Raw genomic sequence first — 27,525 nt, forward strand, 5'->3', positions numbered from 1 at the left:
TGATAATAACCTCCATGCAACAAAAGTCGTCGTTGCGTCGCATTGACGAAACCATGTGACCTCTACATACAGTACCAGCATATTTTACAATCCCTGCTCCTTTTGTTGTTTCCTTAAAGGTATGGCACTTGTTAATTATTGACCATTCCTGTGAAGTTGATCACGTGGTTTAACCGGCAAATTTATAAATTCTGATCACCTAAGGGGTGTCTTTCGGGCCAGCAAATCCTGAATTCCACCATACCTTGGATATTAGAAATGTACACGGATTTCTTGTCAGTCTTTATATTGAACGGTTAGAAAGAAAAGATCACTCGAACGACGGACAGAGCAGCTACAAATCTGTGGGCGTCTGTGTGTGTGGACGTGTGTGCGTGTGTGTGTTTGGCGATTTCTGTAAGTACAGAACCCAGGTTAATATTACTTATCATCTGATAGTACAGACAAGGCCAAAGTGAGGAGATGATCAACTACCCTGTGAGTCTGCCCACAATAACAATAATCTGCGATACTAGTAAATTAGATCTCAATCACGTGGCTAACAAATATAGACATTAAATCAGGTTTACTGGCAACTAACTTATCATACTGCATGAAAACAATCACTTAAACAAGTCAGGCTAACAACTGCAATACATACACTAACTTGGCTGGGATTAAAGCTGATGCGCGACTAGATATAAAACATAAAAATTGGTAGTTAACAAGCACATGGCAGCAAAGCAGGTCATGGCTCTCCAGATCTAAAGAAAGGAATTTAAGACAAGGAAAGCGAATTACTATGAGTCTAGACACGCAATGACAAAGATATTTGGAGTTTTGGGAGACGCAAAATCATATAAATTATTATTCCTTAAATCATATAATTTGAATAAACAACAACGCTAATTTGGACGTTACGCGTGGTATCTCGATCATCACGTCATATGGTATTGGTTACTCCACACAACGGTTATTACAAAGATCATTATCAACACGACAGCAATATCTTTTTTGTGCAGGTGCAAAAAGTTTTACTCTTAGGTAAGATTAAAAATGAAGTCGATCGTTTTATTGATGGTGATGCTTCTGGCCTCAGCACAAGCAAGACCTCAGTTTTCATGGGTTCAAACGTATGGTTTACGTAAGTAATTTGTTTTATATCGTAAATTTAATGGAAAGGTTTGTTGACCACGAGATATTCTTGGTGGATCATTGGTGGTCAATAGAAGGACCAAGTAGGAAGCCTACCGAGTAGACTAGTATATAAGCTTACTTATAAAATGCTTTAAACTAGCCTACTGTGATGGTGATTATTGGGTCACTGACTCATGTGTAATAATTGTGACTATGACCATTGAGATGTCGACGCCGAAAGGAGCAAAATTGATAAGTTCGGTTTCTGTATATTATCTTGCTGGATTTCTCAGCGAACCGTTGTTTTTGTATATCGCATCATGGTTATTTCAATTTATGACTATGTTGTTTTTTTGTTGTTTTTTAAAATTTGGATTAAGTAAAGTAAAAAGGTAAAAAGGTAAAAAGGGTAAAGTACATAAATTGTGCTCGAAAATGAATACCTGAAAGGAAAGAAATTATTACGTAATAATAAATCAAACTTAATTTAGATGTTTAGCGCTCAGTGTAAGGAGCAACATTTTGTGATTAATTATGTATGAGTGTTATACAACGTCTACCCTATATAGCCAACTAAGAATGAGCACGTCTAGAGCTTGTTGCCAAGAGCTCATACTTGTTGGACGTGTCAGGATGGCGGTTTATCAGGCGGACTCATTATTATGACAACTGTTTGCTTTTCCTATAAACTTTCACATTTTGCTGATTGATCGGGTTGTAGCTGCTCGTTAAAGTTGTTGTTGTTGTTGTTTTTGATTGTTAGCAAGAGTCCAGTTTGTCAGTTGCGTGTTTAGAATATATTGGTCGGATAGTTTCGTGTCCGAAAAAATTTCAGGTTTAGTTAATTAGTGTCTGGTGTTTTATCGGACACTTCTTGTAATATCCAATGAAATTTTAACAAATTCTTTTCTAAGCTTGATTGACGTCATCTACTCAAAAGACGACATGTGACATCACGTATTACTGACTGTCGTAATAAGCGGTGTGTCTGATGACATGTGACGTAATAAATTATAGTAAGATATACTGTAGCTAAGGAAATATTCGATGCATGTGGATATTCCTGCAAGAATATTTTGTTTGTGTTTAGTTTTTTGCCATTACTACAATCCACGCTGTCAACCATCCGAGTACAACTGCAGGTGTGAGGATGAAGCAGGATCGGATTACCGTGAGTGCATACCGCAATCGTGGGTCTGTGACGGGCAACCAGATTGCTTGAATGGAGCGGACGAAATTGATTGTAGATGCGATCCTGGCGAGTATCAGTGCTATGATGGATTTGGTGCGAGATTTTATCAATGCATCAATGAAAGCAAAGTGTGTGATGGAGAGTGGGAGGATTGCGTGAATATGAGAGATGAGTTTAATGAGAAGTGCTGGGGAGGATTCCAATGCAACAATGGTCGATATATATCAGCATTATCGGAGTGTGATGGACAAAATGATTGCTACGATAACAGCGATGAAAATAATTGCGATGGTTGCCCACAACACAGATGTGATTGTTACAAGGAAGGAAACGACACTTGCCGGGATGGAACGAGATGCTACGATGATTGGGGTGAGTTGAATTATTTGTTGTCGTTGATTTAACAAAATTATTAAAATCTGTGCAGATATTTAAATTATTTACTTGGAACTAAAATAAAGCTATGCATAACTTAGTTAGATTTTGTTTCAATCATATTTTCAATTCGACGCTAAATCATCAATAACGCCATTAACTTAACAATTAAAAATATTAACGGCATGGTCAAATGAGATCGTTTAATAACATGACTTAAAATTGTAACGGAGAGGCTCTTATAATAATCATGTAATTTAGGAGAATATTGGTGAAGTTATGTTAATAATTTTGTTTTGAGTTTAATCGGTATTTATCTACGTTTTTTAGTAATAATCCGTTGTGACGTCATACTGCTAAGAGTTATTGAGTGTGAAATGTTAGCCAAGCACAGCATTGTAAATAAAACTTGTGTTAAAGTATATTTTTAGTTAGTTTGTTGAAGTAGGTTTAAGTTTTTTTTTTGTTTAAGTTCGGTAAAACTAAGTCGACTGCTCTGCCGTGTACTCTTTTCCACTCATTTCCAGCCTAAGTAAAGACAAACCAGTTTCTCCTGCGCCGACATAATCCAAACTCAGTAATAAAAATCCCAACTTAATTTCGCTGGGTTCCAAGTCAGACCATAGATTCTAATTAGAATAGAATTGGTCGGTTTTGTAAATATACTGACGTATTTGGCGTCTGGAGTGTTGGCAAGGGAAGATTTTAACATATTCAGATGTGTCAGGTAGTTTGCTTCAATTTAGGAAGATCCTAGGTTGAGAACAGAGTTAATTGAATAGTTAGCACAGATGGCTTCACACGTTTCATTATTGGAAGATTTTAATGCAACAGATTTAACGTCATCTGATGTCAACGCTGTCCGGGTCACAGGAGTGACAGTTGCAATGAGTCATGCTTGTAATGCGAACTACGTTCCCGTATCTAGTTATTTCAGCAAGTAAATCCGTCTTTTGTGTTGTCGAAAAAAAACCTACAGCAGTGGGTACAACAGAAATTACAGCATATTTGCTTTCTAAATTAAATTTTAACAAAGGACAAATAAAACAAAATGTTTATTGGCATTATATCTGATGCGTAATTAATCGCAGGTTTCCAGATATATCGGGTAGTTCCCGAACTGTTTTTGTTCATGAAATCATTACAAAAATTTTAAGACTGCAGAACTCGACTTATAGGATTAAAAAATCAATAAATTTTTAACTTTTGCGAGACGTGATAGAGAATTGTTGCTACAATTAATACAAGCCCTGTAAAAAATAATAATATGCTTTTTAATCGTTTCACTTTCGAGCAATTTGCAACACAAAACTACCTTCGTAGAAGTCGATGCTTTCGAACATTTGTGAAAGTTATATCATGTCCGTTACTTTCAAACAATTCACTGCTCAAAGATCTGCAGCCTACACGTTCAATCTTCAGAAGACTGATAAAATCAAGAATGCCAACATCCAGTTGTGTAAGATTGAAGTAGGTAAATTCTCGTACAAGATCTTGTCTACATCTACAAAGAGTCAAGTTTCATACATAATCATTTGTAAACCCGGAAGGACAACAATGAGGTCCCTGACATGCGCGAAACACTTTACAACGACTTCTCTGGGGGCAATACTCTCGTGTACAAGAGTAATTTGGTGGAAATTTACATGAAATTCGATCATTCTAGAATCTGTCGCCTACACTACCTCGTAAAGGCAAAATACCTTTGAAGTTGTTTAGAAATGATGTGCCCAAAGTCTAATCTGTGCAGAGATTAAGCCTCTGTTTTATAATTTTAAAAGCACTCATCTCATATAAGCAACACAGGCCTTGGAGAATATTTCAATCGATTTTAAAAGTCCGCTAAGAGAACGCTATCTACCTGCATCTGGCACCCAGATGGCAAAGAATCAACTGTATCTGTACTTGACTTGTCACCAAAGCAAATGGGTCAAGAATTGACGCCTTCCAAATGTTTGTTGAGCTCGAAACCAACGAATTATGAAAGAGACGTTCGCACATGCTGAAGGAGAAGATACCAGTTTGTCGAAATGGATCCGAATGATACGAAAAAACTGATACACATTTGGGTAAAAGTACACCTAGATGATCGGGCAGACTAATGAACTTGTCAGATCGGTTGCGATCGTTACAAAGCATGTTTTATCCCGACTTGTCCATACCCAGCTTTGCGATAACGGAGTGGGCTGACTTCTGATTAAATTTCTGATGCATGGTCCTCAGAGAAAAACACTTGGACAAAATTGGCCTGGAACAGCACTGCATGGTGTTTATAAGACACAAATTTGTGACCAAAACCTATAAAGCGCTAATGTCAACACAGTATCTACAGATTAGTGGTAAAAGTGAAACAAAACGTGTAACATAACTTATTACATTACAAAAGCTAAGACCAATGCATGTAAAACACTACGTTCATATAATGCGGTGAAAATGTTATTGCAACACATTAAGATTAATAATGACTTGGCTGCTACACAGTCGTAAACCTGCAAGTTAAAATTTCTTCGGTAAAATAAATATTTTACGTCTAAACGGTAAAAGTTCATATTCTTGTTAAATTATCCTGATTTATTAAAGCACTTTCTGCAGATAAATGCAATGGATATTCAGACTGTCCAGATGGGAGCGACGAATGGAATTGTTCATCATGTCCGTCACGGCTGCCATATAATTGCGATTGTAATAAAGTTGATGATTACTCTTGTAAAGATGGTGGATATGTATGTTATGAGGAAAATGGTGGGTGAAGTTCATTGCTAGTATTAATAGTTTTATGATTATCACTGGTCAACAATTTTTCAAAAATTTTTTGCTTCCGTTAAGAAAACAATTGATTCTTATGTATTTTTGGACGCTGAATCCAAAAATGTCGGTTAAAATTGCTGATTAGCTCTAGTTTAAAAGATAAAAAAATTTTCATTTTTGTATGTTTATCTATATATGGCAAGCCTTGGTGCACTTTATTGAACACAACAGTAACAATCTACAAACAGTGTAATAATTGCATGCGTTTATATTTCAGCATAGCATATGCAACAAATAACTGCCACTTTCCAAATATAAATTTCTAATCTATTTTATCTGTTATATTCCTTTTGTCCTGTAACTCGTATACGGTTAATGGAGCATCCCTACATATCATCCTGCAAAAGTGAGCAAGCATTGATTGATTTTGTTTTCCATGGTACCTCTTTTGCATTGCAGATATGCATTGGTGAAATCGCTCACCATGCTAATCACTGACATCTCCACAGTTTGGTAGAAAAAATCCAGGTGCGAGTCCAAAAAGTGTATCTTCAGTGACATATTGCACTCCATGCATCTGTATGCTTTAATGAGATTTACACCAATTCCGTGTAGTTGTCAGCTCTTTTGTTCCCCAAGAATTTTGTGGCCAGCAACTTAAACGCTTCCCATGCAATTTTCTCTTTGTCAAATAACACTTGATCAAATTTACCGTCTTCGAAGATGATGATTCTGCCAGAAGATTCCATTGCTGTAGTCTAGAGCTGAAGTCTAAATTTCTGATTTAACTTTTGGTAGTTCCAAATCCCGGATAAGATAGTGCAATTTCTTTTGAGTTATAAGGTGTGGTTCTTTGGAAGATAGTGTTTCAACGTAACGTGAATTCTTTAGGTACCTCAGGAACAGGAAGTAATTCTACATGCGATACGGGACGAATTGCTGATGGAATATTTGTGTATTGAATACTTTGCTTCTTCTTTCTCGACAAACCTTTACAAACCGGGGGGTGGGGGGTCGTGCAAAAGTAGCAATCGCTAATGTGGTCAGTAGGTTCTCTCAAAACCATTGGAACAGCAAAGGGCATACATTTTCTTTTTCCGTTTAGCCATTGCCAAAGATTTGCACCACAGGAGTTACAGCATATGTTAGGGGCCCAACTCTTGTCCTGATCACCAACTTTATATCCAAAATACAAGTTGAATACAAGGTTTGTTTTCCTGACCACAGCCGTTATACTTCGCTTTTGTGAAGAAAAAGTTATTTCACCACAAATCTAGTAGAAATTGTCTGCATTTTTTATGCATTTACGTGGCATCTGCAGAAAGAGCAGTTCAGACTACACACATGAAGCAAGCAAACAACCCAACTCAAACATACGTCAAAATCAAAAATAGTATGAATAGAAACGTCATCTACCTTCAAACAAATATTATAAGTGCCCAACTCTATCTGGCAGATGCAAACTACAACAGATAAACGCACACTTCTTTCCGCGTTAGCAAGTAAAGCACATTTTGGCATGGTGCCATATCTCAAAAACTAGAGCTAATCAACAAATTTAAAGTTGATATTCGAGATCAGTGACCCCAAATTAGCCAAGATTGACCTCATTCGTTTCAGAAGCAAATTGGCTGTTGACCATTGTTATTTACAAAAACATATTTTCACATTATCCGTACATCGTACAGACAGATGCGATGGATATACAGTCTGTCCAGATAGGAGCGACGAATGGAATTGTTCATCGTGTCCGTCACTGCGGCCAAATAAATGCGCTTGTAATAAGATTGATACTTACTCTTGTAAAGGAAAAGGATCTTTAAATGTTATATGTTATACGCATGATGGTGGGTGAAGTTCCTTACTAACGTTATTATTTTATGGCTATTTAACTGTGGACTTGTATGTTATAAACATGATGGTAGGTGAGGTTTCAGTTTTAAAACGTGATGGTATTAAACGTCAGTTAATTTCTTGTTTTAAATAATTTATTTAGACATAGTTTTATTAATAGCTAGAAATTAGATTCATTTATTAGAAAATTGTTTACCTATTATTTGATGTTTATTGCTAATCTTGTTTGTTCATTCATACAGTTGTTTTTATGTCGTCATACAGATGCATAGCGCAAATATACATCAATTAATCACAGATAAAATCAACATACAATAAACATGCAGTGAAACACGTTATTGTTACGTCATTTCGTCACATGAGCTCCTATTCTCCACAAGATCTTAGGCTTGGTAAACAATAATACGTTTCAAATGCACGTCTTAATAAGCCAGTCCGACAGCGACAACTCAGCATTATGTATGACGACCTCTTTGCATAGATTTGAGGCGGGGGTTTCCATTCGTATAAAAAGTGGTAATGGCAGCTTCACACAAAAGAAGGGAAGGCTAAGTTCTGAAAAAGAGGAAACTAATTCTGTTCAAATCAAATTATTGTTACAACTGTGCCGTAGTAAAGGCGAGAGTTAGAGGAAAAATATTCAATCAGGTCTGGTGGTTTTCCGGTGTTGTCGGACGATCATCGCTTAGCTCTCGTTTTGTCCTTCCCTTTACAGTATGAGTTGTCGATGTTCTTATAAAGATTCTTCCGGTTGGGTTACCTTATATTTACGGACAAGCAAATACCACTTTCGAGTGTTTTATTTTCTTTTGAACTTGGATTGGACGGGTGCTTTTAAGAAATTTCTTTGAGTTGAGATGAATTTTTATTGTCGGTTGCCGGATTTCTTTCTACAGATATGCTGTACGGTCTGGAGTCTTTCAACGCATTTCCTTTTTTTATCACGAATGAAAACATGTCATTACCTGACCTTGCGGTTCAAACTAAGTTGTAACTACGAAGATATGAGCAGTCGTAGATCCGTCAGATTTCGCTTCTTGACCTTGCAGTTTCGTCGTCCATCTTTATTTCCATGTTTGTCTTTACCAAACGTTAATGGACTTGTTATGCCTCTGGCAGCAAAGCTTTCATTCAAGTTACCCTGAGAGTAATCAACCGACAATTACTCCACAGTGCCATCGTCGTGTGAGATCGCTTCGCTACATTCATGAATGATCATTCACGAATCATGAATGATCATTCATGAATGTGAGATCGCTTTGCTACATTAAGAAACTTGCCTACTCTGTCCGGTTTGGTTGCTGAGTATTTTTATTGTCTACGCTCAGCGACGGTTAGAGTTTTGTTAAATTTCTTTTATATCTAGTGTCCAATGATGACAGCCCGTTGATAAAATGTCCGGTTCAGCAAAATCTATTTGAGAGTAAAATGTTTGTAGAGATGTTTGGAAACTTAACATTTGCCATTAGACCGATAATTAATCTATTTTGCCATAATCCTCAACCATCGTTCAACGTGTCCAACCAATCGCTTCCTCAATTGTATTTAACTCTTAACACCGCTCCAAACTGAAGTTATCGCCAGTTTTACTGTACAGTCGGCATTTTTTGCTTGTCACGGTTGGCCTGCCGTTAATGTACTACAAGTTTCTAAACGAACTTTTTTAGGATTTATGGAATTAGAAATCTTCTGTTAAGTTTAAAGTACATTAATGACAAGCAATATAATGACAAAAATATGTGGTCACATTATTAATACCATTTATGTTTGAGATGTGGAAATTTTAAACATAGCGTTTGGTGGGGTAATTCCCAGTCTAAAGCAGCATCGACATTACTGACCAACGATTGATTTAACATGCTTCTTTAAAGCGTGACCTTAGAACCTTACGTTTTCACTTTCTGTGTCGCTTGTCGAGTCAGAGTCGTCGTATCAGGGTCAGCAATAAAGAGGCAAGCCGAAATTGAAGAGGTTGACGGTTCGACGATCACCGAGAAAATAATGACGTGTCTTGGCAAGACACCTAACACGTGACTAAAGATGAGCATGGAAGTTGACTTCACTCGGCTTCCTGTCCAATTAGTCTAAATCATTCCATAAATAAGATAAAACAGTACCAAACCTTACGAGTATTAGGTAAATAGTAAGTAAAAATATTAACAATAACATTTACAATTAAACAGCATCTACACGTATCAATATATGTTGGGTCGGGAACATCAAGCACACTTATTCATTGTGTGTACAAATAGAAAGAATATGAGTTAAAATTCAATGTGCGAATCGAATGTCATTGTGCTTAAGAACAAATCAATAAAAGGCAATTTGTTCAAGTTTCACTTAAAATTTGTTAGAATATTTTTAACATATACAATTACTGATAAAACTAATACATTGTTCACAAATATTGGAATTTTTTTTATAGATAGATGTGATACAAAAAATGGTTGCGTAGACTCATCAGATGAAAAGAACTGTTCTTGTCCTGAAGAGAAATTCACCTGCTCTTGCTTCCGTAAGGACTTTCCTACTTGCAATATGAAGAAAGGATGTATCCCGATGGAATACATCAATGATGGAAAGCCTGACTGTGATAGTGGTATTGATGAACAGTATATCAAGTCATGGGACAAAATGAGTTGGGGTTCTTGCAATTTTAATGTTATTAGGTTAGAAAGTGAAAGCTTTTGTATCCCACCTTGGTGTGACAATTCTACTTGTACAACTGTACCTTCCTTAGAATGTAGTAAGTATGATTGCAACATGACTGACGCGGTTTGCTTTTCTTTCTGTTTTGATAAAAAAACTATAGCTGGCAACGATAACAGAATATTCCAATGTACTGACCAATCCATAATCTTGGACCAAAACTTCTGCAATGGAAAGGAGGACTGCAATGGCGGAACTGATGAAATTACTTCTCAACCTGGTTTTAAATGTTCTGCCAAGTTCTCAACCATTCTATGCGTCCTTCCTCAATGGAATCTATACGACAACATCCCACAATGTTATGATAATTCTGATATTTGTTTTAGCAGTGATGGCTCCTTTCATTGCTTTAGGTGTCTGGACAATCGCCTGATCATCTCGCCTAAGCAAGTCTGCGACGGTGCCATTGATTGTTTTGACCTCTCAGACGAATGCCTTTGCGAAAATCCATCTTTGTCGGAGTGTCTGGATGTCTTTTCTAGGTCATCGCAATGCAACTTGTTTAAATCTTGGAGCATTGGATCAAATGACGCTTCTAATACTTTGCCTTCTTTTCAAGTTGACAAAGATTTAATGATTTGCAAGACAAAACAGGGCGACACACTTACTGTCCAGTGCGATGGAAGACCAGAATGCATCGACTTCTCTGATGAGTGCAAATCTTGTACCAATACTCCAGCATTTTGTAATGATACTTGCCGCACTTACTTCCCGATGGGAGATCGATATTGTGACGGTTACATTGATGAGGCATGGAAGTACTTGCAAGACGCAAATTGCTCGAAAGGATTTGATGAAAAAAACTGTCCGAAACTCTTTCAATGCAAAGCTGATGAGAAGGATAGCATCGATATCTTACAAAAATGTGATGGTATGAAAAACTGTGATGATGGAATTGACGAAAAAACCTGTACCAACAGGTACTATTGCACAACAAAGGTAGGAAATCTGGTATCGATACCAAAGTCTTCAGTTCTAAATGGTAAACAAGACTGTGTTGATGGATCGGATGAATTTATTCCTGGGTTATTCTCTTCCGCTCGTAATATGATTGACAACCTCGGTCTAAAAATATGGCTGTGGTTTGTCACTGTATTCACCATTGTGGGAAACTTTTACGTTGCCATTATTTCTGTTAGAAATATCGATGGAAGGAAAATGAAAGATGCTTCTGTGTGCAACCATGTTTTGATCATCAACCTCTCTGTCTCTGACTGCTTAATGGGTGTATATTTGATGATTATTTTAGTGAAAGACGTTCAGTTTGCTGGTAGATATTCCGAATTCGATTATGAGTGGAGATCGAGCACAATTTGCTCATTGGCGGGAAGTCTGTGCGTGATTTCCAGTCAAACTTCTTGCTTTCTCATGGCTATTCTTACCGGTTATCGCTTGTATGCTGTTAACTGTCCATTCAAAGCTCGTCATGCTTCTGCAAAACTTTGGATAATTGCTGCAGTCTCTTCCTGAATAATTTCCGTCATCATTGCTCTCGTATCTAACACCACACGTTACTTTAAATCTAAAGTTCTTTTCCTTAACGATTTTTCTTCATCTGATTCAGTCACCCATGATTATGTCACAGGTTTTGCTTGTCGTCTGGCCATTCTTACAAACACTTCTCAGGATATCGATGAAAGTAATTGGGAAAGTGTTCAAAGCTTTTTGATGGATGAATTTCCTCAATATGCTCCAATAGGCGAGATCGGTTACTACGGTACTACAAGTGTGTGCATGCCACGATTGTACGTAAATCGCAGTGATAGTTTCTGGATATATTCCATTGTCATGATAACCTTCAATTTCCTTTCCTTTTTCTTTGTGCTCTCTGGATTCGCCTTAATCGCTTGGAAAATGAAGAAACGCCCGATAAAAAGTAACAACGCCCAGAAACAAAACGCCAAAATGAATCAACGAATCGCTCGCATCATTATATCAGATTTTCTTTGTTGGGTTCCCATCTGCATAATGGCTTACGTAAGCGTGAGTGGAGTGAAGCTTCCAGATGGAGTTGAGATATTCACTGCAGGAGTGCTCCTCCCCATCAACAGTGCATTTAACCCCATCTTGTACTCGCCCTACATCGAAACGAAAGTGAAATACTTATGGAAAAGTATTCGCCCCAAACGTAACCAGCCTCCCAAAAGAGATGCGATCGAGCTTAACGCCATTTCCTAAGTATTAAATTTGCTGGATCAATGCCATCAGGCAGACTCTTAAACATCTTATTTGCTCTTGATTTCTTTACTCGGGTTTAATTATGTGAATTTAAACTTCCAGGCGTCTGCTCCTTTTCTTTGGTAGAATTGAGTTGACTGAGGAGATCATCTTACAAAATCTTTTAAAATCACAAAATGTTTTTATTTTACTTCTATAACAAATTGTTTTTTTTTTATGTTTTGTTGCTTTGACTGATGACTTGTATTGTCGTGTATATAATCCGATTTTGTCAAAACGATTTAAAAAAAAAATTAAAAATTAAACAAAAACAAAAACAAAAAATAAAACAAAAACAGGGAAAGCATATCAAATTTGCAGTATTTGTTGTGGAGTATATTTGTACAGTAAGTATATTTATAAGTATATATTATATTTATATTTACAGTACAGTATATCTGTTTAGGTTGTTGTTTCTGTAAGACTTTTTTTAGAAAACCTGTGAATAAATTGCTTTGTTTTCCAACTTATAACGCTCTAATTGCGAAGAATTTAAACTTCTAGTCGTCTGCTCCTTTTCCTTGGTAGAGTGTATTTGACTGAAGAGATCATTTTTAAAATATATTATTTAAATATTATCATTAAAATACGTTGGTGTGATTGGACTTACTATTATTTCGTCGTCATCAGTGCTGTTGGTTAAATAATTCCCATTCTCATATTTCTTCCATACTCTCCTAAATTTACAATCATTTTGTTCAAGATATTGTGGCTGTCAAACTTTCAACGTAACGATGGTTTGTGTCGATTGTAAAGTGGTTCAGCAACGACATATGATGTCTGTGTTGAAATGAAATAATATTGTTTATTGGCAATCGACATGTTGGAGCGACATGATAGTGTATATAGTTTTTGATTTATCAAATGGCGTGCATTGCGTTATAATTATATATATTTCGCGCAAAAAAAAATGAAATATTAAAATAAATTCCCACTAAAAAATATTTTTAGAAAGTATTAAACTAAAAAAAACATGAATAAATAATTAAATCATTATTTGCAAAAAAATGTTAATTTTTTATTGTGTTTGCTTTGGAGTATGTTTGTTTAACAATTATTGTTGCTGTAAGACGTTTATTATTAAACCTGTGAATACGTTACTTTACTTTTTAAGTTACGATACGCTTTTTAAAAATTGCTTTTAAATGAATGATAAAACGATCATAATAATGCGCATAATTTGAAAGTAACCAATCAAACAGAAGCATAGACAACTAAGCTACATCATTTCAACGTATGGAGATTGTTTATGGTAAGAGACGTCACTTCTATAACAAATTGTTTTATTTTTTCTTGCTTTGTTGCTCTTACTTGTCTTACCCTGTATTTAATCGGATTTTGTTAAAGCAAAATTTAAAAACATTATTAAACAAAAACAAATACGCAAAGAAAGTTAATCAAATCTACAGTCATATATTGGTTGTACAATGTACTGTATACAGTATTTAAGTTGTTGCTGTAGTTGTTGTAGTTGCTGTAGTTGCAGTTGCTTGTTGTTGTTGCTGTACGTTTATGAGAAAACCTGTAAATACGTTGCTTTGCTTTCCATCTTATGTCGCTCTTGTTGTGAAGATCCTATGATATGAACATTTCTATGATTTAGTTGTGTGTTTTATCATAAACTCTAATTATGTTATCGCTATCGCAGATAGCAGGTTTGGTGATCAGGTAAATCTTTGTTTAAATGTTTGCTTTCATTTTCACCCAATTATTATTCGAAAAAAGTATTACAAAGAAATAATTGTTTCTGCATCAATAAATACAATTTGGCCACAACAAAAATGCATATTGTCTTATTGTAGATCGACGTGGTCTGACAATTTGAAGACCAATGATTTGTGGCATTCGTTGAACGAATACAGATTTTCGATTTGAAATTTATAACAAAACTAAATTGTTAAAGAATCAGGTCTTCTATATAGAGCATGTTATGACTAAATTCATCTAAAGTTTTCCTAAGCTTCAGTATTCGCTAAAAAGGAGGAATTGTTAAAAAGTTGCTTTTGTTTGAAAGTGTATTTAATAATATTTAGGGAATACCCCGTCGCCGAGAAGAGATGACCCAAGCTGTATTGTTTAAGTATATTAAGAATAGGTCTCCTTCTACTGGAATTTGTCATCACAGTTTCTCAGAGAATCAAAATGACGGTTCCATCTGCATGGCCGCTACTTACTACCGGTACAAACGGCAATAACTAGCGATAACTTTGATACCGATAACGGCATTAACTATGATACAAACACACGCAGATGTAACTAATACATGTTAACAGTGGAACAATTTGGTTCTAATTTGCATCATGCGAACAGAACTATAATTTCGACGTTTTGTAAACCAAGTTCAATCAACGATTTTGAGAACTTCCTGTTTTCTAAGTTATTGGAATTGGCAGGGTCAGGGAAGAAGTTTATCGAGGTCGCAAAACACGTCATCGTTTAACGAATGTTTCTGTTCTGGCTTCTGGTGATCTATTCACGTGCTGTAACGCAATTAAAGGCAATACATCACCGGACAAACAAGCATGATCGGCCAGAAGTTAAAAAATAATTTGACCATGATATGATTTATGAAACTCAATTGCCTTACAACAAACCCATCGTGTTGGTTTAAAAGGAAGTCGGCGCTTATCGTTTTTGCAAGAACTTCTGCTCATTAGATAAATGTATTCACGCGCCTAAACTGCCGACAGGGTATTGACACAAATATAATTTACATAACAAGGAAGTTTTTTCCACTTGATTTGACGAGAGCCTTTGCTATAACGCCAGTATAGCACCTGAAAAAAGCAAAACCAATTTTTCTACAAATGGAAAATCATAGGCTTTTCTGCAAAAGTTGTGCTTTAGTTAGATAATGCGTGGGCGTACTTTTAATTTTTTTAAAAGTGAATTGTTTGTCGGAAGCCTTTAGAATCGTTTTGTGGGTTTTATTCAGACCACATCTTTATATCCAGTGAAATACAAGATCAAGTCTTAGAACGTTTGCGCATAATCTCGTGGGTAAACGCAAAGTGGGTAAAAGCAAAGTTGAAAGTTGAAAGCAAAATGAACTTTTGAAAAACATTCCTTCCTAAACTTTAAAATAATCCCCTTAAAAGCACCAGGTACTGAAACTGAAAAAAATTTCGACAGAAAATTTATTTGATATGGGAATCCACACTTTTTTACAAAAGTATTGATGGTAATGAAATCGGTGCTGAAAAAATACTGCAGTATAATAAGAGATATATATATAGTACACACTACACAGTATATAGGCTATACCACAGTGCTGCTCACCGTCACCAACATGCTCTTTTTGCATATGTTCTCAAACCTTGACTGGCTTATCTCAGTTCTTTAAAACAATAATTATACAACAATGCATGATTTGGACAAAATTTCCAGACTCTACCAAAATAACACAATCGTGGTACTGTAATTAATAATGGGGCAAGCAAAGTTCAAAGTTCGGCTTAACATATGCCACCTGTTTCTACAAACAAAAAATCATTTGTATATACCCTTTGGGAGCGCTCTGAGTTTGTCGCGAGTGAATAAATGTAGTACGCCGTTATAGAAACTGGGATTGGCGGGGGTGTAGCTCATATGGTAGAGCGCGCGCTTTGCATGCGCGAGGTACCGGGATCGATGCCCGGCACCTCCAACTTACATAAGTTGATTTTTGTCGATCAATGGATGGATTAGTTTGAAACTTTTTATCAAAAGATTGTATGTGCCTCGAGTGAGGATCGAACTCACGACCTTGAGATTATGAGACTCACGCGCTGCCTACTGCGCCATCGAGGCTCGTTTAGAACAAGCAATAATACCGTTCCAATGTCATGTTATATAAGGCAAATCAGGCGTTTCCATTTTATAACATACTACTCCAATAAAATATGTTTAAGCGTTGCATCGTTTACGACCTAAGATAAGAAAAACTGCCTATGTTCTTTTTAACTACACCCAATTTTAGCTACTTTTATGCTAATATTTAGCCTAATTCTGTACGCGACAAGTGCTAGGGTAATTCCCAGGCTAGAAAACAACACCAACAGTGCTGCCTTCTGATTGGTCTGAATAGGTTTTTTAAAGTCCTACGTAGGAGTACAACAAATTCATAAAGATCTTAGTTTTAGGGGTTTGACGCCTCCTTAATAAATCAAACAAAGAAATTAGGCCTTCACAAACGTGAAGTGAAGTTTTATTAAATTTCTGGAGATGCCAGGAATTGAACCCGGGGCCTCACACATGCGAAGCGTGCGCTCTACCACTGAGCTACATCCCCAGCCGACGAGGATGGGACTCGAACCCACGCGTGCAGAGCACAATGGATTAGCAGTCCATCGCCTTAACCACTCGGCCACCTCGTCGATATGAAAACAATCTGGCCATAACATTCAGGACATGTACCTTTACAAAACACTACGTACATAGATTTGTCTACATATGAAGCAGAGATTCATCTGTAACAAGTCTGAGAGGATGCACGTAGAACGGAACACCTATCTGTTTGACTATGTCAATAATCTGTACTTCATTCTGTAGTGAAATTGTGCTTGCCACCATCGTCACACTCAGGCAGTGGCGTTTGTAAATTTTTCTGGGTTCAAACTGCGGTCTTTGGAACAATCTTACTCAGGAACTAAAAAAGTACAAAAACTAGGCCATCCGATGATTTGAGTATTAGTAGGCTATATTTTTGTGATATTAAAGAAGATGTACAGTGACGACACCGAAAAGCTACACGAATTTAACCAAACCTGGGTGTACTGTGCAGTGCTCTAATCGGTTTCATTCGTATATTCCTATTATTATTTTGAGATGAAATATGAAGACTTTGAAAATACATGGAAGATGTGCGAACTTTGTTGCGAGGGGGTGTAGCTCAAATGGTAGAGCGCGCGCTTAGCATGCGCGAGGTACCGGGATCGATACCCGGCACCTCCAAGAAATATTTTACTGATTTTCTATTAAATCTAAATGAAACTGGATACAATATCCCACTGATTTTTGAAGAAACGACTGGGTTTGAGTTTGTCGTAAGTGAATGAAGATAGCACGCCGTTGTAGAAACTGGGATTGGCGGGGGAGTAGCTCATACGGTAGAGCGCGCGCTTTGCATGCGAGAGGTACCGGGATCGATGCCCGGCACCTCCAATTTACATAAGTTGATTTTTGTCGATCAATGGATGGATTAGTTTGAAACTTTTTATCAAAAGATTGTATGTGCCTCGAGTGAGGATCGAACTCACGACCTTGAGATTGTGAGACTCACGCGCTGCCAACTGCGCCATCGAGGCTCGTTTAGAACAAGCAATAATACCATTGCAATCTCTTGTTATATAAGGCAAATCAGGCGTTTCCATTTTATAACATACTACTCCAATAAAATATGTTTAAGCGTTGCATCGTTTACGACCTAAGATAAAAACACTGCCTATGCTCTTTGACATTATCTTATAAGCAAAGTTTATTGAGCCCCAAACACGATTTTTCGAGTAATTGCAATTAAGGACAGATGATGCCTTGCGCTTTTTAAGGAAGCGTCAAACACCAAAAAATGCCGTAAAATCTTTGTTTCTTTTATTATACAGTGAATTTACTAAAAGAGTTATTACTCGAAAATCTTCCATGAGGTTCTCGGAAATTTTGCATGTAAATTCAGTATGCTTTGAACTACCATTCCATAAAATGTCATCAAAAAACCACTATTCAAACTTTTTTTACAGAGGCGCAAAATAAACACTGAAATGTTTGGTCTAAAAAACCCAATTTTAGCTACTTTCATGTTAATTTTTAGCCTAATTCTGCACGCGACAAGTGCTAGGGTAATTCCCAGGCTAGAAAACAACACCAATAGTGCTGCCTTCTGATTGGTCTAAATAGGTTTTTTAAAGCCCTACGTAGGAGTACAACAAATTCATAAGATCTTAGTTTTAGGGGTTTGACGTCTCCTTAATAAACCAAACAAAGAAATTATGTCTTCACAAACGTGAAGTGAAGTTTTATTAAATTTCTGGAGATGCCAGGAATTGAACCCGGGGCCTCACGCATGCGAAGCGTGCGCTCTACCACTGAGCTACATCCCCAGCCGACGAGGATGGGACTCGAACCCACGCGTGCAGAGCACAATGGATTAGCAGTCCATCGCCTTAACCACTCGGCCACCTCGTCGATATGAAAACAATCTGGCCATAACGTTCAACACATGTAATTTTTCAAAACACTACATACATAGATTTGTCTACATATGAAGCAGAGATTCATCTGTAACAAGTCTGAGAGGATGCACGTAGAACGGAACACCTATCTGTTTGACTATGTCAATAATCTGTACTTCATTCTGTAGTGACATTGTGCTTGCCACCATCGTCACACTCAGGCAGTGGCGTTTGTAAATTTTTCTGGGTTCAAACTGCGGTCTTTGGAACAATATTACTCAGGAACTAAAAAAGAACAAACACTAGGCCATCCGATGATTTGAGTATTAGTAGGCTATATTTTTGTGATATCAAAGAAGATGTACAGTGATGACACCGAAAAGCTACACGAATTTAACCAAACCTGGGTGTACTGTGCAGTGCTCTAATCGGTTTCATTCGTATATTCCTATTATTATTTTGAGATGAAATATGAAGACTTTGAAAATACATGGAAGATGTGCGAACTTTGTTGCGAGGGGTTGTAGCTCAAATGGTAGAGCGCGCGCTTAGCATGCGCGAGGTACCGGGATCGATACCCGGCACCTCCAAGAAACATTTTACTGATTTTCGTCTAAATCTAAATGAAACTGGATACAAAATCCCACTGATTTTTGAAGAAACGACTGGGTTTGAGTTTGTCGTGAGTGAATGAACATAGCACGCCGTTATAGAAACTAGGATTGGCGGGGGTGTAGCTTATATGGTAGAGCGCGCGCTTTGCATGCGCGAGGTACCGGGATCGATGCCCGGCACCTCCAATTTACATAAGTTGATTTTTGTCGATCAATGGATGGATTAGTTTGAAACTTTTTATCAAAAGATTGTATGTGCCTCGAGTGAGGATCGAACTCACGACCTTGAGATTATGAGACTCACGCGCTGCCTACTGCGCCATCGAGGCTCGTTTAGAACAAGCAATAATACCATTGCAATCCCATGTTATATAAGGCAAATCAGGCGTTTCCATTTTATAACATACTACTCCAATAAAATATGTTTAAGCGTTGCATCGTTTACGACCTAAGATAAAAAACTGCCTATGCTCTTTGACATTATCTTATAAGCAAAGTTTATTGAGCCCCAAACACGATTTTTCGATTAATTGCAATTAAGGACAGATGATGCCTTGCGCTTTTTAAGGAAGCGTCAAACACCAAAAAATGCCGTAAAATCTTTGTTTGTTTTATTATACAGTGAATTTACTAAACGAGTGTTTACTCGAAAATCTTCCATGAGGCTCTCGGAAATTTTGCATGTCAATTTAGTATGCTTTGATCTACCATTCCATAAAATGTCATCAAAAAACCACTATTCAAACTTTTTTTACAGAGGCGCAAAATAAACACTGAAATTTCTGGTCTAAAAAAACCCAATTTTCGCTACTTTCATGCTAATATTTAGCCTATTTCTGTACGCGACAAGTGCTAGGATAATTCCCACACTAGAAAACAAGACCAACAGGGCTGCCTTCTGATTGGTCTAAATAGGTTTTTTAAAGTCCTACGTAGGAGTACAACAAATTCATAAAGATCTTAGTTTTAGGGGTTTGACGCCTCCTTAATAAATCAAACAAAGAAATTAGGCCTTCACAAACGTGAAGTGAAGTTTTATTAAATTTCTGGAGATGCCAGGAATTGAACCCGGGGCCTCACACATGCGAAGCGTGCGCTCTACCACTGAGCTACATCCCCAGCCGACGAGGATGGGACTCGAACCCACGCGTGCAGAGCACAATGGATTAGCAGTCCATCGCCTTAACCACTCGGCCACCTCGTCGATATGAAAACAATCTGGCCATAACATTCAGGACATGTACCTTTTCAAAACACTACGTGCATAGATTTGTCTACATATGAAGCAGACATTCATCTGTAACAAGTCTGAGAGGATGCACGTAGAACGGAACACCTATCTGTTTGACTATGTCAATAATCTGTACTTCATTCTGTAGTGACATTGTGCTTGCCACCATCGTCACACTCAGGCAGTGGCGTTTGTAAATTTTTCTGGGTTCAAACTGCGGTCTTTGGAACAATCTTACTCAGGAACTAAAAAAGAACAAACACTAGGCCATCCGATGATTTGAGTATTAGTAGGCTATATTTTTGTGATATCAAAGAAGATGTACAGTGACGACACCGAAAAGCTACACGAATTTAACCAAACCTGGGTGTACTGTGCAGTGCTCTAATCGATTTCATTCATATATTCCTATTATTATTTTGAGATGAAATATGAAGACTTTGAAAATAAATTGAAGATGTGCGAACTTTGTTGCCAGGGGGTGTAGCTCAAATGGTAGAGCGCGCGCTTAGCATGCGCGAGGTACCGGGATCTATACCCGGCACCTCCAAGAAACATTTTACTGATTTTCGTTTAAATCTAAATGAAACTGGATACAATATCTCACTGATTTTTAAAGAAGCGACTGGGTTTGAGTTTGTCGTGAGTGAATGAAGATAGCACGCCGTTATAGAAACTGGGATTGGCGGGGGTGTAGCTCATATGGTAGAGCGCGCGCTTTGCATGCGCGAGGTACCGGGATCGATGCCCGGCACCTCCAATTTACATAAGTTGATTTTTGTCGATCAATGGATGGATTAGTTTGAAACTTTTTATCAAAAGATTGTATGTGCCTCTAGTGAGGATCGAACTCACGACCTTGAGATTATGAGACTCACGCGCTGCCTACTGTACCATCGAGGCTCGTTTAGAACAAGCAATAATACCATTACAATCTCATGTTTTATAAGGCAAATCAGGCGTTTCCATTTTATAACATACTACTCCAATAAAATATGTTTAAGCGTTGCATCGTTTACGACCTAAGATAAGAAAAACTGCCTATGCTCTTTGACATTATCTTATAAGCAAAGTTTATTGAGACCCAGACACGATAGTTCGAGTATTTGCAATTAAAGACAGATGATGCCTTGCGCTTTTTAAGGAAACGTCAAACACCAAAAAATGCCGTAAATTCTTTGTTTCTTTTATTATACAGTGAATTTACTAAACGAGTGATTACTCGAAAATCTTCCATGAGGCTCTCGGAACATTTGCATGTCAATTTAGTATGCTTTGATCTACCATTCCATAAAATGTCATCAAAAAACCACTATTCAAAGTTTTTTTACAGAGGCGCAAAATAAACACTGAAATTTCTGGTATAAAAAACCCAATTTTAGCTACTTTTATGCTAATATTTAGCCTAATTCTGTACGCGACATGTGCTAGGGTAATTCCCAGGCTAGAAAACAACACCAACAGTGCTGCCTTCTGATTGGTCTAAATAGGTTTTTTAAAGTCCTACGTAGGAGTACAACAAATTCATAAAGATCTTAGTTTTAGGGGTTTGACGCCTCCTTAATAAACCAAACAAAGAAAATAGGCCTTCACAAACGTGAAGTGAAGTTTTATTAATTTTCTGGAGATGCCAGGAATTAAACCCGGGGCCTCACACATGCGAAGCGTGCGCTCTACCACTGAGCTACATCCCCAGCCGACGAGGATGGGACTCGAACCCACGCGTGCAGAGCACAATGGATTAGCAGTCCATCGCCTTAACCACTCGGCCACCTCGTCGATATGAAAACAATCTGGCCATAACATTCAGCACATGTACCTTTTCAAAACACTACGTACATAGATTTGTCTACATATGAAGCAGAGATTCATCTGTAACAAGTCTGAGAGGATGCACGTAGAACGGAACACCTATCTGTTTGACTATGTCAATAATCTGTACTTCATTCTGTAGTGACATTGTGCTTGCCACCATCGTCACACTCAGGCAGTGGCGTTTGTAAATTTTTCTGGGTTCAAACTGCGGTCTTTGGAACAATCTTACTCAGGAACTAAAAAAGAACAAACACTAGGCCATCCGATGATTTGAGTATTAGTAGGCTATATTTTTGTGATATCAAAGAAGATGTACAGTGACGACACCGAAAAGCTACACGAATTTAACAAAACCTGGGTGTACTGTGCAGTGCTCTAATCGATTTCATTCATATATTCCTATTATTATTTTGAGATGAAATATGAAGACTTTGAAAATACATGGAAGATGTGCGAACTTTGTTGCGAGGGGGTGTAGCTCAAATGGTAGAGCGCGCGCTTAGCATGCGCGAGGTACCGGGATCGATACCCGGCACCTCCAAGAAACATTTTACTGATTTTCGTTTAAATCTAAATGAAACTGGATACAATATCCCACTGATTTTTGAAGAAGCGACTGGGTTTGAGTTTGTCGTGAGTGAATGAAGATAGCACGCCGTTATGGAAACTAGGATTGGCGGGGGTGTAGCTCATATGGTAGAGCGCGCGCTTTGCATGCGCGAGGTACCGGGATCGATGCCCGGCACCTCCAATTTAAATAAGTTGATTTTTGTCGATCAATGGATGGATTAGTTTGAAACTTTTTATCAAAAGATTGTATGTGCCTCGAGTGAGGATCGAACTCACGACCTTGAGATTATGAGACTCACGCGCTGCCTACTGCGCCATCGAGGCTCGTTTAGAACAAGCAATAATACCATTCGAATGTCATGTTATATAAGGCAAATCAGGCGTTTCCATTTTATAACATACTACTCCAATAAAATATGTTTAAGCGTTGCATCGTTTACGACCTAAGATAAGAAAAACTGCCTATGCTCTTTGACATTATCTTATAAGCAAAGTTTATTGAGACCCAAATACGATATTTCGAGTATTTGCAATTAAAGACAGATGATGCCTTGCGCTTTTTAAGGAAACGTCAAACACCAAAAAATGCCGTAAAATCTTTGTTTGTTTTATTATACAGTGAATTTACTAAACGAGTGATTACTCGAAAATCTTCCATGAGGCTCTCGGAACATTTGCATGTCAATTTAGTATGCTTTGATCTACCATTCCATAAAATGTCATCAAAAAACCACTATTCAAACTTTTTTTACAGAGGCGCAAAATAAACACTGAAATTTCTGGTCTAAAAAACCCAATTTTAGCTAATTTCATGCTAATATTTAGCCTAATTCTGTACGCGACAAGTGCTAGGGTAATTCCCAGGCTAGAAAACAACACCAACAGTGCTGCTTTCTGATTGGTCTAAATAGGTTTTTTAAAGTCCTACGTAGGAGTACAACAAATTCATAAAGATCTTAGTTTTAGGGATTTGACGCCTCCTTATTAAATCAAACAAAGAAATTAGGCCTTCACAAACGTGAAGTGAAGTTTTATTAAATTTCTGGAGATGCCAGGAATTGAACCCGGGGCCTCACACATGCGAAGCGTGCGCTCTACCACTGAGCTACATCCCCAGCCGACGAGGATGGGACTCGAACCCACGCGTGCAGAGCACAATGGATTAGCAGTCCATCGCCTTAACCACTCGGCCACCTCGTCGATATGAAAACAATCTGGCCATAACATTCAGCACATGTACCTTTTCAAAACACTACGTACATAGATTTGTCTACATATGAAGCAGAGATTCATCTGTAACAAGTCTGAGAGGATGCACGTAGAACGGAACACCTATCTGTTTGACTATGTCAATAATCTGTACTTCATTCTGTAGTGACATTGTGCTTGCCACCATCGTCACACTCAGGCAGTGGCGTTTGTAAATTTTTCTGGGTTCAAACTGCGGTCTTTGGAACAATCTTACTCAGGAACTAAAAAAGAACAAACACTAGGCCATCCGATGATTTGAGTATTAGTAGGCTATATTTTTGTGATATCAAAGAAGATGTACAGTGACGACACCGAAAAGCTACACGAATTTAACAAAACCTGGGTGTACTGTGCAGTGCTCTAATCGATTTCATTCATATATTCCTATTATTATTTTGAGATGAAATATGAAGACTTTGAAAATACATGGAAGATGTGCGAACTTTGTTGCGAGGGGGTGTAGCTCAAATGGTAGAGCGCGCGCTTAGCATGCGCGAGGTACCGGGATCGATACCCGGCACCTCCAAGAAACATTTTACTGATTTTCGTTTAAATCTAAATGAAACTGGATACAATATCCCACTGATTTTTGAAGAAGCGACTGGGTTTGAGTTTGTCGTGAGTGAATGAAGATAGCACGCCGTTATGGAAACTAGGATTGGCGGGGGTGTAGCTCATATGGTAGAGCGCGCGCTGTGCATGCGCGAGGTACCGGGATCGATGCCCGGCACCTCCAATTTAAATAAGTTGATTTTTGTCGATCAATGGATGGATTAGTTTGAAACTTTTTATCAAAAGATTGTATGTGCCTCGAGTGAGGATCGAACTCACGACCTTGAGATTATGAGACTCACGCGCTGCCTACTGCGCCATCGAGGCTCGTTTAGAACAAGCAATAATACCATTCGAATGTCATGTTATATAAGGCAAATCAGGCGTTTCCATTTTATAACATACTACTCCAATAAAATATGTTTAAGCGTTGCATCGTTTACGACCTAAGATAAGAAAAACTGCCTATGCTCTTTGACATTATCTTATAAGCAAAGTTTATTGAGACCCAAATACGATATTTCGAGTATTTGCAATTAAAGACAGATGATGCCTTGCGCTTTTTAAGGAAACGTCAAACACCAAAAAATGCCGTAAAATCTTTGTTTGTTTTATTATACAGTGAATTTACTAAACGAGTGATTACTCGAAAATCTTCCATGAGGCTCTCGGAACATTTGCATGTCAATTTAGTATGCTTTGATCTACCATTCCATAACATGTCATCAAAAAACCACTATTCAAACTTTTTTTACAGAGGCGCAAAATAAACACTGAAATTTCTGGTCTAAAAAACCCAATTTTAGCTAATTTCATGCTAATATTTAGCCTAATTCTGTACGCGACAAGTGCTAGGGTAATTCCCAGGCTAGAAAACAACACCAACAGTGCTGCTTTCTGATTGGTCTAAATAGGTTTTTTAAAGTCCTACGTAGGAGTACAACAAATTCATAAAGATCTTAGTTTTAGGGATTTGACGCCTCCTTATTAAATCAAACAAAGAAATTAGGCCTTCACAAACGTGAAGTGAAGTTTTATTAAATTTCTGGAGATGCCAGGAATTGAACCCGGGGCCTCACACATGCGAAGCGTGCGCTCTACCACTGAGCTACATCCCCAGCCGACGAGGATGGGACTCGAACCCACGCGTGCAGAGCACAATGGATTAGCAGTCCATCGCCTTAACCACTCGGCCACCTCGTCGATATGAAAACAATCTGGCCATAACATTCAGCACATGTACCTTTTCAAAACACTACGTACATAGATTTGTCTACATATGAAGCAGAGATTCATCTGTAACAAGTCTGAGAGGATGCACGTAGAACGGAACACCTATCTGTTTGACTATGTCAATAATCTGTACTTCATTCTGCAGTGACATTGTGCTTGCCACCATCGTCACACTCAGGCAGTGGCGTTTGTAAATTTTTCTGGGTTCAAACTGCGGTCTTTGGAACAATCTTACTCAGGAACTAAAAAAGAACAAACACTAGGCCATCCGATGATTTGAGTATTAGTAGGCTATATTTTTGTGATATCAAAGAAGATGTACAGTGACGACACCGAAAAGCTACACGAATTTAACAAAACCTGGGTGTACTGTGCAGTGCTCTAATGGATTTCATTCATATATTCCTATTATTATTTTGAGATGAAATATGAAGACTTTGAAAATACATGGAAGATGTGCGAACTTTGTTGCGAGGGGGTGTAGCTCAAATGGTAGAGCGCGCGCTTAGCATGCGCGAGGTACCGGGATCGATACCCGGCACCTCCAAGAAACATTTTACTGATTTTCGTTTAAATCTAAATGAAACTGGATACAATATCCCACTGATTTTTGAAGAAGCGACTGGGTTTGAGTTTGTCGTGAGTGAATGAAGATAGCACGCCGTTATGGAAACTAGGATTGGCGGGGGTGTAGCTCATATGGTAGAGCGCGCGCTTTGCATGCGCGAGGTACCGGGATCGATGCCCGGCACCTCCAAGAAACACTTTACTGATTTTCGTTTAAATCTAAATGAAACTGGATACAATATCCCACTGATATTTGAAGAAGCGACTGGGTTTGAGTTTGTCGTGAGTGAATGAAGATAGCACGCCGTTATAGAAACTGGGATTGGCGGGGGTGTAGCTCATATGGTAGAGCGCGCGCTTTGCATGCGCGAGGTACCGGGATCGATGCCCGGCACCTCCAATTTATATAAGTTGATTTTTGTCGATCAATGGATGGATTAGTTTGAAACTTTTTATCAAAAGATTGTATGTGCCTCGAGTGAGGATCGAACTCACGACCTTGAGATTATGAGACTCACGCGCTGCCTACTGCGCCATCGAGGCTCGTTTAGAACAAGCAATAATACCATTCCAATGTCATGTTATATAAGGCAAATCAGGCGTTTCCATTTTATAACATACTACTCCAATAAAATATGTTTAAGCGTTGCATCGTTTACGACCTAAGATAAGAAAAACTGCCTATGCTCTTTGACATTATCTTATAAGCAAAGTTTATTGAGACCCAAACACGATATTTCGAGTATTTGCAATTAAAGACAGATGATGCCTTGCGCTTTTTAAGGAAACGTCAAACACCAAAAAATGCCGTAAAATCTTTGTTTGTTTTATTATACAGTGAATTTACTAAACGAGTGATTACTCGAAAATCTTCCATGAGGCTCTCGGAACATTTGCATGTCAATTTAGTATGCTTTGATCTACCATTCCATAAAATGTCATCAAAAAACCACTATTCAAACTTTTTTTACAGAGGCGCAAAATAAACACTGAAATTTCTGGTCTAAAAAACCCAATTTTAGCTAATTTCATGCTAATATTTAGCCTAATTCTGTACGCGACAAGTGCTAGGGTAATTCCCAGGCTAGAAAACAACACCAACAGTGCTGCTTTCTGATTGGTCTAAATAGGTTTTTTAAAGTCCTACGTAGGAGTACAACAAATTCATAAAGATCTTAGTTTTAGGGATTTGACGCCTCCTTAATAAATCAAACAAAGAAATTAGGCCTTCACAAACGTGAAGTGAAGTTTTATTAAATTTCTGGAGATGCCAGGAATTGAACCCGGAGCCTCACACATGCGAAGCGTGCGCTCTACCACTGAGCTACATCCCCA

The 27,525-nt window shown here is 37.9% G+C and overlaps 1 protein-coding gene and 28 non-coding genes across 29 annotated transcripts; 10 read left to right on the plus strand and 19 right to left on the minus strand.

Moving 5' to 3' along the window:
* Positions 1 to 1,009: 1,009 nt before the first annotated feature.
* Positions 1,010 to 5,433, plus strand: LOC143465199 (uncharacterized). The gene is made up of 3 exons (XM_076963388.1): positions 1,010 to 1,123; positions 2,207 to 2,680; positions 5,276 to 5,433. The coding sequence occupies exons 1-3, from the start codon at positions 1,036 to 1,038 to the stop codon at positions 5,431 to 5,433; spliced, it is 720 nt and encodes a 239-aa protein (XP_076819503.1). The 5' UTR covers positions 1,010 to 1,035.
* A 10,351-nt stretch (positions 5,434 to 15,784) lies between these two features.
* Trnaa-ugc (transfer RNA alanine (anticodon UGC)) lies at positions 15,785 to 15,857 on the plus strand. Its single transcript has one exon. It is a non-coding gene; the product is annotated as a tRNA-Ala (tRNA).
* Positions 15,858 to 15,927: 70 nt separating this feature from the next.
* Trnam-cau (transfer RNA methionine (anticodon CAU)) lies at positions 15,928 to 16,000 on the minus strand. Its single transcript has one exon. It is a non-coding gene; the product is annotated as a tRNA-Met (tRNA).
* A 409-nt stretch (positions 16,001 to 16,409) lies between these two features.
* Trnaa-cgc (transfer RNA alanine (anticodon CGC)) lies at positions 16,410 to 16,481 on the minus strand. The gene has a single exon. It is a non-coding gene; the product is annotated as a tRNA-Ala (tRNA).
* A 3-nt stretch (positions 16,482 to 16,484) lies between these two features.
* On the minus strand, positions 16,485 to 16,566 carry Trnas-gcu (transfer RNA serine (anticodon GCU)). Its single transcript has one exon. It is a non-coding gene; the product is annotated as a tRNA-Ser (tRNA).
* A 504-nt stretch (positions 16,567 to 17,070) lies between these two features.
* Positions 17,071 to 17,143, plus strand: Trnaa-agc (transfer RNA alanine (anticodon AGC)). Its single transcript has one exon. It is a non-coding gene; the product is annotated as a tRNA-Ala (tRNA).
* Positions 17,144 to 17,423: 280 nt separating this feature from the next.
* Positions 17,424 to 17,496, minus strand: Trnav-cac (transfer RNA valine (anticodon CAC)). Its single transcript has one exon. It is a non-coding gene; the product is annotated as a tRNA-Val (tRNA).
* Positions 17,497 to 18,213: 717 nt separating this feature from the next.
* Trnaa-cgc (transfer RNA alanine (anticodon CGC)) lies at positions 18,214 to 18,285 on the minus strand. Its single transcript has one exon. It is a non-coding gene; the product is annotated as a tRNA-Ala (tRNA).
* A 3-nt stretch (positions 18,286 to 18,288) lies between these two features.
* On the minus strand, positions 18,289 to 18,370 carry Trnas-gcu (transfer RNA serine (anticodon GCU)). The gene has a single exon. It is a non-coding gene; the product is annotated as a tRNA-Ser (tRNA).
* Positions 18,371 to 19,227: 857 nt separating this feature from the next.
* Trnam-cau (transfer RNA methionine (anticodon CAU)) lies at positions 19,228 to 19,300 on the minus strand. The gene has a single exon. It is a non-coding gene; the product is annotated as a tRNA-Met (tRNA).
* Positions 19,301 to 20,018: 718 nt separating this feature from the next.
* On the minus strand, positions 20,019 to 20,090 carry Trnaa-cgc (transfer RNA alanine (anticodon CGC)). Its single transcript has one exon. It is a non-coding gene; the product is annotated as a tRNA-Ala (tRNA).
* Positions 20,091 to 20,093: 3 nt separating this feature from the next.
* On the minus strand, positions 20,094 to 20,175 carry Trnas-gcu (transfer RNA serine (anticodon GCU)). The gene has a single exon. It is a non-coding gene; the product is annotated as a tRNA-Ser (tRNA).
* A 714-nt stretch (positions 20,176 to 20,889) lies between these two features.
* Positions 20,890 to 20,962, plus strand: Trnaa-ugc (transfer RNA alanine (anticodon UGC)). Its single transcript has one exon. It is a non-coding gene; the product is annotated as a tRNA-Ala (tRNA).
* Positions 20,963 to 21,824: 862 nt separating this feature from the next.
* Positions 21,825 to 21,896, minus strand: Trnaa-cgc (transfer RNA alanine (anticodon CGC)). The gene has a single exon. It is a non-coding gene; the product is annotated as a tRNA-Ala (tRNA).
* A 3-nt stretch (positions 21,897 to 21,899) lies between these two features.
* On the minus strand, positions 21,900 to 21,981 carry Trnas-gcu (transfer RNA serine (anticodon GCU)). The gene has a single exon. It is a non-coding gene; the product is annotated as a tRNA-Ser (tRNA).
* A 504-nt stretch (positions 21,982 to 22,485) lies between these two features.
* On the plus strand, positions 22,486 to 22,558 carry Trnaa-agc (transfer RNA alanine (anticodon AGC)). The gene has a single exon. It is a non-coding gene; the product is annotated as a tRNA-Ala (tRNA).
* Positions 22,559 to 22,695: 137 nt separating this feature from the next.
* Trnaa-ugc (transfer RNA alanine (anticodon UGC)) lies at positions 22,696 to 22,768 on the plus strand. The gene has a single exon. It is a non-coding gene; the product is annotated as a tRNA-Ala (tRNA).
* Positions 22,769 to 22,838: 70 nt separating this feature from the next.
* Trnam-cau (transfer RNA methionine (anticodon CAU)) lies at positions 22,839 to 22,911 on the minus strand. The gene has a single exon. It is a non-coding gene; the product is annotated as a tRNA-Met (tRNA).
* Positions 22,912 to 23,630: 719 nt separating this feature from the next.
* Trnaa-cgc (transfer RNA alanine (anticodon CGC)) lies at positions 23,631 to 23,702 on the minus strand. The gene has a single exon. It is a non-coding gene; the product is annotated as a tRNA-Ala (tRNA).
* A 3-nt stretch (positions 23,703 to 23,705) lies between these two features.
* Positions 23,706 to 23,787, minus strand: Trnas-gcu (transfer RNA serine (anticodon GCU)). Its single transcript has one exon. It is a non-coding gene; the product is annotated as a tRNA-Ser (tRNA).
* A 504-nt stretch (positions 23,788 to 24,291) lies between these two features.
* On the plus strand, positions 24,292 to 24,364 carry Trnaa-agc (transfer RNA alanine (anticodon AGC)). The gene has a single exon. It is a non-coding gene; the product is annotated as a tRNA-Ala (tRNA).
* A 280-nt stretch (positions 24,365 to 24,644) lies between these two features.
* Trnam-cau (transfer RNA methionine (anticodon CAU)) lies at positions 24,645 to 24,717 on the minus strand. The gene has a single exon. It is a non-coding gene; the product is annotated as a tRNA-Met (tRNA).
* Positions 24,718 to 25,436: 719 nt separating this feature from the next.
* On the minus strand, positions 25,437 to 25,508 carry Trnaa-cgc (transfer RNA alanine (anticodon CGC)). Its single transcript has one exon. It is a non-coding gene; the product is annotated as a tRNA-Ala (tRNA).
* A 3-nt stretch (positions 25,509 to 25,511) lies between these two features.
* Positions 25,512 to 25,593, minus strand: Trnas-gcu (transfer RNA serine (anticodon GCU)). The gene has a single exon. It is a non-coding gene; the product is annotated as a tRNA-Ser (tRNA).
* Positions 25,594 to 26,097: 504 nt separating this feature from the next.
* Trnaa-agc (transfer RNA alanine (anticodon AGC)) lies at positions 26,098 to 26,170 on the plus strand. Its single transcript has one exon. It is a non-coding gene; the product is annotated as a tRNA-Ala (tRNA).
* A 137-nt stretch (positions 26,171 to 26,307) lies between these two features.
* On the plus strand, positions 26,308 to 26,380 carry Trnaa-ugc (transfer RNA alanine (anticodon UGC)). The gene has a single exon. It is a non-coding gene; the product is annotated as a tRNA-Ala (tRNA).
* A 137-nt stretch (positions 26,381 to 26,517) lies between these two features.
* Positions 26,518 to 26,590, plus strand: Trnaa-ugc (transfer RNA alanine (anticodon UGC)). The gene has a single exon. It is a non-coding gene; the product is annotated as a tRNA-Ala (tRNA).
* Positions 26,591 to 26,660: 70 nt separating this feature from the next.
* Trnam-cau (transfer RNA methionine (anticodon CAU)) lies at positions 26,661 to 26,733 on the minus strand. Its single transcript has one exon. It is a non-coding gene; the product is annotated as a tRNA-Met (tRNA).
* A 719-nt stretch (positions 26,734 to 27,452) lies between these two features.
* On the minus strand, positions 27,453 to 27,524 carry Trnaa-cgc (transfer RNA alanine (anticodon CGC)). The gene has a single exon. It is a non-coding gene; the product is annotated as a tRNA-Ala (tRNA).
* Between the last annotated feature and the right edge of the window lies 1 nt (position 27,525).

This window comes from Clavelina lepadiformis, chromosome 7, assembly GCF_947623445.1.
Source record: "Clavelina lepadiformis chromosome 7, kaClaLepa1.1, whole genome shotgun sequence".
NCBI classification, from domain to species: domain Eukaryota; kingdom Metazoa; phylum Chordata; class Ascidiacea; order Aplousobranchia; family Clavelinidae; genus Clavelina; species Clavelina lepadiformis.